This window comes from Mastomys coucha, unplaced genomic scaffold (genome assembly GCF_008632895.1).
Source record: "Mastomys coucha isolate ucsf_1 unplaced genomic scaffold, UCSF_Mcou_1 pScaffold23, whole genome shotgun sequence".
NCBI classification, from domain to species: Eukaryota; Metazoa; Chordata; class Mammalia; order Rodentia; family Muridae; genus Mastomys; species Mastomys coucha.
In genome coordinates this window covers 92,862,220-92,870,256 of record NW_022196906.1, presented here as the reverse complement: position 1 = coordinate 92,870,256, position 8,037 = coordinate 92,862,220, and the positions used below count along the sequence as shown (strand labels likewise).

At 41.5% G+C, this 8,037-nt stretch overlaps 1 protein-coding gene across 2 annotated transcripts in view; it reads right to left on the bottom strand.

Annotated features, from left to right (window-relative positions):
• Nucleotides 1–1,344: 1,344 nt before the first annotated feature.
• Cep70 (centrosomal protein 70) overlaps nucleotides 1,345–8,037 on the bottom strand; it is a 60,196-nt gene continuing 53,503 nt past the window's right edge. The window contains exons 13-17 of one of the 2 annotated variants that reach the window (XM_031343465.1): nucleotides 5,980–6,126; nucleotides 5,710–5,878; nucleotides 4,397–4,511; nucleotides 3,592–3,671; nucleotides 1,345–2,092 (exon numbers count right to left, since the gene is read on the bottom strand). In XM_031343465.1, the coding sequence (XP_031199325.1) occupies nucleotides 2,031–2,092; nucleotides 3,592–3,671; nucleotides 4,397–4,511; nucleotides 5,710–5,878; nucleotides 5,980–6,126 (573 nt within the window). In that variant the 3' untranslated portion in view covers nucleotides 1,345–2,030. The remainder of the gene's footprint in view (nucleotides 2,093–3,591; nucleotides 3,672–4,396; nucleotides 4,512–5,709; nucleotides 5,879–5,979; nucleotides 6,127–8,037) is intronic. The other variant, XM_031343464.1, reaches the window with a different exon arrangement.

The following is an 8,037-nucleotide window of genomic DNA, read 5'->3' as shown; positions in this document are numbered from 1 at the left end:
TCTTCTGGGGTTGAGCTCCGGGGTAGCAGGTGGGGAGGGGGTGGATTTCCGTGAATGTTCTTTTCTCAAGGCCAAGCCGGATCCTTGTGATTGTCAGGCAGGATGTTAATTTCAGGGTTCTCAATTAGCTGGGGCAGGATGTTTACCTCAGGGCTCTCATGGTTCCCAACACTTCTTTTATCTCAAATATTGTTAAGGCCACATGAGGGGCGCATGCTTCTAATATTATCATTTGGGGGGGTGGAAAGAGGTTCAGGAGCTCAAAGTTAGCTTTGATAATAGTGAGTTCAAAAGCCAACCTGGAATACAGGACAACCCATCTCAAACCTTGCACGTGCGCGCGCGCACACACACACACACACACACGCACACACACTGGAGATTGTTAAGATTTCCAACTTGGGGCCAGTGAGATGCTCAGTGGTTATGAGTGCCTAGTGCTCTCGCAGAGCACCAGAGCTCAGTTCCTAGTACCCACATTGGGTTGCTTACAACTGCAGGTAACTCCAGCTCCAGGGTATCCAGCACCCTTTTCTGGACTCCATGGGTACCTGCAATCACACATGATATATATACACAAATACACATACAAATACTTTAAAAATAACAAAATTAAATCATATAAAAAGTTTTAGAAAGACTTCCAATTCTCACAGAAATTTCTTGAGAGTAATTTAATCAATTCAGAATAAATAATCAAATGTCTTTTAAAACAACTCCACCAACACATTGTACAGATCATGGGTTAGTTATAGGAGTCTCTCAACCTATGGATCACAACCCCTTTGGAAGCTTGAATGACCCTTTCACAGGGATCACCTAAGACCATTAGAAAACACAGATATTTACATTATAATTCATAACAGCAAAACTACAGTTGTGAAATAGCAATGAGAATAATTTTATGGCTGGAGTCACAACATGAGGAACTGAACTAAAGGGTCACAGCATTAGGAAGGTTGAAAACCACTGTTTTACTATTTAGAAATTTAACTACAGGGTGACAAAGCAAAGGGCTCTAAAGAAGGAACCTAAGATATTATTTTATGTTGTCCAAGTCACAACTCCTAGGAGTGAATCCCTATTTATTGGCACTTTCCATACCACTATGCTGCTTCCTGGAAATGGTTAAAATAATTTAAATATCAACCAGTAAGAGTGGCATTTTAAAGAGAAGACTATGGAATAGCCTAACATAGCTTAGAGTCCTGGGTGTAATGTAGAACACTGCCCACCCCAGCCCCCATCGGACGGAATATTGAGACTAGAGAACAAGTGGAAAGCAGTAAGAGCAGGACTCTTCAGGAGCGCAGTAAAGATGATGCCCAGGGGAGCCTCGGCCTAGGGAGGTAACATGACTCTTTATTGTTAGCGATACAATGAGTCACTAAGGACACTTACGTTTAGAAATTCTTTACAAAAACTTTATTTGTGATCTTACTTCTTTATAAAAGTATATTACATAATATTGCAAATAAAGACGCAGAAAGACTTCTATCTAATCACCTATTTCACTCCATGACTAACTTCCTATCTTAAAACACAGACAAAACCTTTTCTCTTCCTCTTGCCTTGCCAGCGCAGCAGCCATCAGTTTATCTTAATAGAATATGCCCAGTAGTTCTTGCCTGGAGAACAGAGGCTTCCGATTGGTTGGGCTTAGAAAGCAACTGGCATTCTTTTTTCTCTGACCAAAGGGTCTAAACCTTGAAGTTAAATGCGTCTTTGTATAATCTGCAATGTCTTCACAAGTCTCTTTTGTTACACACAATCCCTTCCTTCCAGTTTAGAGTACTCAAACATTGCTTAAGGAAATGATTAAGGAATCTAAAGTTAATTTACTATTTTAATAACTGAGCAGCTAAATTTTATTAAATAATCAAAAATAAAAATGAAATGGGTTTAGAATGACCCAATGGTGAGAGGATGAATTCTGATACATTTTGTAACCTTGTCTCGGGATCAGACCTTTAAAAATACTTAAAATGTTAAGAATGCAATTTATGCAGTAAAACTGATGTGATTTGTTCTCAGTATGAAAGTATTTTTAATTTCTTTACTGCAGGTACAATGGCATCCAAGTTGTCAATTTCTGTAATAGAAAAAAATAAGAATTATAAAGACAGTAATGTTTCTAGTGAAAAGCTCATAGAAATGAGAAGCTCTACACAGAAGCAAGCTTCAAACACAAGGGCAGCAACAGCTGCAAGTGCTCGTGTGCACAGGGTTCACTAGGGCACCACAGCTGCAAGTGCTCATGTGCACAGGGTTCACTAGGGCACAACAGCTGCAAGTGCTCGTGTGCACAGGGTTCACTAGGGCACAACAGCTGCAAGTGCTCATGTGCACAGGGTTCACTAGGGCACAACAGCTGCAAGTGCTCGTGTGCACAGGGTTCACTAGGGCACAACAGCTGCAAGTGCTCGTGTGCACAGGGTTCACTAGGGCACAACAGCTGCAAGTGCTCGTGTGCACAGGGTTCACTAGGGCACAACAGCTGCAAGTGCTCGTGTGCACAGGGTTCTCTCCCAGACTGGCTGCAGAGGAGCACTGCCTCCCACGGGTGCTTCAGAGGGAATCTGCAGCGGGCCCTTTGACTGGCATTAATCTTATCAGACACAGACTTATTAACACATCCAGTTGGCTGTGTTTATGATACCTTGGTGTCTCTTTAAATCTCTCTACAGCTACACCAGTAAGCCAACATGGATCATGCATAGAAGACATACATCTCTTTTCTGGGTCTCCACCTGAAGATTTAGGAATTGATTTCTCCTTAACGAACACAGTGCTCCTTTTTGATTGCTTTAGTCTCACAGTGGAGTGTTCTCAACCCTTCTTTTGGGAGATCTGTCTAGTAAGAGGAGTGTGACACCTTAGAGCATGCCTCAGGGACACCGCTTCTCCTGGTTTGGATGTGTGGACAAAGCAGTTCAGGTTCTTCAGCAGGCTCTTTCTGAGACCCTAAGCCAGAAGTCACTTTCTAAAGCTCTTGTTCTCTGAGGAAGCAAGTCCTTTCCCTTAGCCAGAGACCATCCCTATTGGAAGGCTCCAAGCAGTGGGATCTACATTTTCCTAGCTTATTTTGCTTGGTCATGTTTTAATAAACAATGATAGAACCCAGAGTCTCACAGAATAATGCCATTTCTCACAAGAAGTTTCAAAAAGCAGATGGTCCCAGAGGGCTCAAGAGATGATTCAGCAGTTAAAAGTACCTGCTGCTCTTATAAGAGGACCTGGGATCAGTTCCCAGCACCAACAGTAGCTAACTGATATAACTCTACATCTAGGGTATCAAACCACCTCTTCTGGCCTCCACAGGCACCTGCCTGCACTGTGCCCACACATACATGCAGGCAAATACCCATACACATATAAAGATAGTTAAAAAGAAAAGAAAAAGATAGCTTTTATCTCCTTATCGGCTGTTTTCCTGCTCTGTGAATGAATCCTAATAAAGTCTCCCTGCAAAGCAGTTAGCACTTTCCAAAGGCCTTAAGTAAGACATGAACCCAGGGTCTAAGGAACACCCTTCTCTAAATCCACCAACACTTCCAAGAAAGAGTCAGCCACCATCAACAGACATCTCACCTAAGATTTCAAGAAGATCATTAGCAAAAGCTTGAAACGCTGGAAAAAATTCCTCATGCTCTTCCAATTTGTTGATAATGCTGTTTAAAACATACACAGTTTACAAAAAGCACCATCTTTAGAACATTTGCTAAAAATAGGCTTCTCTACCCAGTGTGCAATTAAACCTTAAGTTCCAGTGGTCAGTAAAACAATGGAAGGAGGGGAGAGGCCAAGACTGAGAAACATCAGATATGAAAAAAACTCAACTGCCAGACTATATAAGGGTTCTTACTGGAAAATATGCAGAATATATAGATGATGCATGTATGTGTGCTTATATATACATATATGTCTTATATATTTATATATATATAAAAAACACAAACATATTCCCATAATCTATTTTTTTTAAATATCAGGTTTTTATATTGGTGGTACCCAGTCTTTTAAAAATCCCTAATATTTCTCTTCTAAACAAAAAAATATATGACTAATAATTATTAAATAGTTTTGGTAGTGTCCTAGAAATAAATTATAGGTTATAATCCAACTCAAGAGTTGGTGATAAAGATTTTAATTTCTCCATATATAACTTGCCTGGAGGGTGAGTTCTGCTAGCCTTCCCAACAGTGTTTACCTTGAGTACACATGACATGCCTTTGCTGGCAGCACTCTGGACGCAGAGGCAGGCCACCCTGGTCTACACAGAGTTCCAGGACCCTGCGCCCTTTCCCTGCACACATGGATGGTAAGGAACTCGGAAAGCTTTGGGGCCTTTGCTTTTCACTATTTCATGCATTCTACATACATTTCTAACAAATACCTTTGTAGGTCCTCAGATCCCAACACTTGTTTAACCTGCTCATTCACATCCTCGTTAACTATCTTACACAGTTTCCCAACTGTGCTGACCACCACACACAATGACGATGAACTGTCTGCAAAAGAGGAATGAAAGCATAAGATATATTTTTAAAGAATTTCCAAAATCATTACACTCACCTAACATCCCCTGCTTCAGTTATACTCATTTTGTTTTTGAAGCAGAAGGGATTAAGATTTCTTTTTATTAGTTTACCCTCTACCACCCTTTGCCATTTCTTTAAGGCACACTATCTCCTTGAGCCTGGAGTTTACATTTTCTTGACTAGGCTCAACAACTCTGTCTCCACTCTCCTCAGAGCTGGGTGACAGATACTTGTGAGCTATCCAGCTTGGGATGATAACTCTGGTATTCATGACCACAGAGAATGTGTTCTTATCCACTGAGCCATTTCCCAGCCCTGGGAGTGGTTGTTTTAAGCAGTGTCTCAGGATTCCTACCCTAGCCTAGAAGTTGTTATGTATCAAAAAATGATCTTGAACTGGACTTTAAAAAAAGAATTTATTTGCAAGTGTATATGAGTGTGCACATATATATATGTGTGCACAGGTGTATTTGCACACATGGAAACCAGAAAAGAGTGTTGGAGTCCTTGGAGCTGGACTTACAGAGATTTGGGGCATGTCTGCATTGTTACACAGGTGCTGGGGACACGAACTCCAGTCCTTACAAGTTCACAGCAAGGGCTCATAGCGAGAGGCAACTCTACAGCCTGTGACCTTGAACTTCTAATCCTCCTGCCTCCATCTCCTGAGGATGTTCACCACCTTGGATTCTATAAGTGTACCATCATATACCCTGCTTATTCAGTATTGAGAATCAAACCCAGAGTCCATGCATGCTAGGCAAGCATCTACCAACTAAGCTATATCCTTCTCCTGGTTTTGTTTTTTTATATGTGTGTGTGTGTGTGTGTGCGCGTGTATGTGTGTGTGTGTGTCAATTAATAGGAGTTCTGTGGGGTCTGGTGGTATCCACAAGTAATCTAAGCACTTAGAAGATGAAAGTCAGCTTTGGCTACAGTGAGAGCAAGGCAACATTGTCACCAAACCAAACCCAACCCAACCCCAATCCCAACTCCAACCCCAACCCTCCAAACGCAAATCTTCCCAAACAAACCAAAACAACCAAAACCCAGAATAACCCCTAAACCCAAAACAACCCCAAACCCAAACCAAACCCCAAACCTATTTTTTGTTAATTTATTAGGAATAATTCTTAAATGAATGCCCCAAATGACAAAGGGTCATCACCTAATTCTAAGAGCTCCTGAAGGTTTCTTACAGCGTTGTTCATTTCCCCAAGCCTGGTATACACTTCATTCATTCGCGGATAGACTCCATTTAAAGACTGCACATCAAATAGCTTTTGGAAGTGAGAAACAATAGCTTGCAAAGCCTGAGAGTTTGGCAGGCTGCTGGTCTATATAAAGAACATGAAAGGTAGTTTACAATTTGAAATAATATTAAATAGTTAATATAACCCTTTAAAATGAGAACAATTATACAAATATTAAATGTTACCTCTTTCTGGTTTTTAACTTCTTCCAGCATGGTATCTACCATAAACAACAAATCTTCCACTCTGATACCTTCATTTTCATCCTGTTTCTTTAAACTGTGCCAAGGCACCAGTTCTGCAGACAGTATTTTCATGGACTTACACAAATCCTTTACAACAAAAGAAACTACATGGCATTACTGGTTATACAATAGTTTATATAGTAACACTAATAACATAGTAATCATGGGGGCCTAAAAATACATAGCTATATAGCCATCATCAGTATTTTTTTAATACTATTGTCAATTTAAAACAAGCCTGGCTGAGCTGTGGTGGCACACGCCTTTAATCCCAGCACTTGGGAGGCAGAGGCAGGTGGATTTCTGAGTTCGAGGCCAGCCTGGTCTACAGAGTGAGTTCCAGGACAGCCAGGGCTACACAGAGAAACCCTGTCTCGAAAAAAAAACCAAACAAATAAAACAAGTCTGGATGTTTTAAGTAATAATGTTCTTTAAGTAGCCATATTGTTTTTTAAAATTATTGTATCAGTGCTGGGGATAGCCCAGACCCTCCCTTATGTATACAAAGCAAATATTTTACCACCGTGCCATATTTCTAGCCTACGTTTTAAATATTTTTGTAGCAATTTTGAATGAGATTTACATACTAAAATATTCACCTTTACAAAGTATACTATTTGATGGTTTTTATCTTTTCACGGTGGTACAAACCCACCTCTGTGTAAGCTCAGAATTCATCCCTCTTCTAAGAACTCCCACACCCAGAGCTGGAGAAATCCTTAGCAGTAAGAGCACTTGTCTTATAAGAAGAGCAGGTTCAGTTCCCGACACGCATGATGATACAAAACCATTCATAACTCTAGTTCCAGAGGGTTTACTGCCCTCTTCTGACCTTCACAAGAACCAGGCTATCATACGGTGCATGAACATATATACACAGAGGCAAAATGTTCATAAATGTAAAAAATTTAACGAATAAAAATTAAAAAAGAAATCCCACACTCTCTCAGTCCTTTCTATTCTCCTCCAGCCTCTATAACTACTAATCCTCTTCCTGATGCTATGAATTTGCCCATTTCTGGCATTTTATGTAAATGAAGTAACATAAGTGTCCGTGTATGACTGACTTCTTTTGAGAATTCTCTGCATTTTTTATTGATGGCAATTTAAATTAGTACAAGCATCATATAAAGCAATATAAAGAGTTTCCTCCAAAAACTAAAAATAAAGCTGCCACAGAGCCTAACAATCCCACATCCATGTATACATATCCAAATAAGATGAAACTAGATCAAAGAGATGCTAGCTCGGACATGTTTACTGAAGCACTATTAAGAATTGCCAAGGCTCTCTGCTCCTCCCTGTTCCAGAGACAGCCGCATCTTTTTGTGCAGTGCCAGCTTCGTCCTGTAGACAAAATGGTGAAGGTCGGTGTGAACGGATTTGGCCGTATTGGGCGCCTGGTTACCAGGGCTGCCTTCTCCTCTGGCTCTGGCAAGGTGGAGATTGTCGCCATCAACGACCCCTTCATTGACCTCAACTACATGGTCTACATGTTCCAGTATGACTCCACCCATGGCAAATTCAACGGCACAGTCAAGGCTGAGAATGGGAAGCTTGTCATCAATGGGAAACCCATCACCATCTTCCAGGAGCGAGATCCCGCTAACATCAAATGGGGTGATGCTGGTGCTGAGTATGTTGTGGAGTCTACTGGTGTCTTCACCACCATGGAGAAGGCCGGGGCCCACTTGAAGGGTAGGGCCAAAAGGGTCATCATCTCCGCCCCTTCTGCCGATGCCCCCATGTTTGTGATGGGTGTGAACCACGAGAAATATGACAACTCGCTCAATATTGTCAGCAATGCATCCTGCACCACCAACTGCTTAGTGCCCCTGGCCAAAGTCATCCATGACAACTTTGGCATCGTGGAAGGGCTCATGACCATGGTCCATGCCATCACAGCCACCCAGAAGACTGTGGATGGCCTCTCTGGAAAGCTGTGGCGTGATGGCTGTGGGGCTGCCCAGAACATCATCCCTGCATCCACTGGAGCTG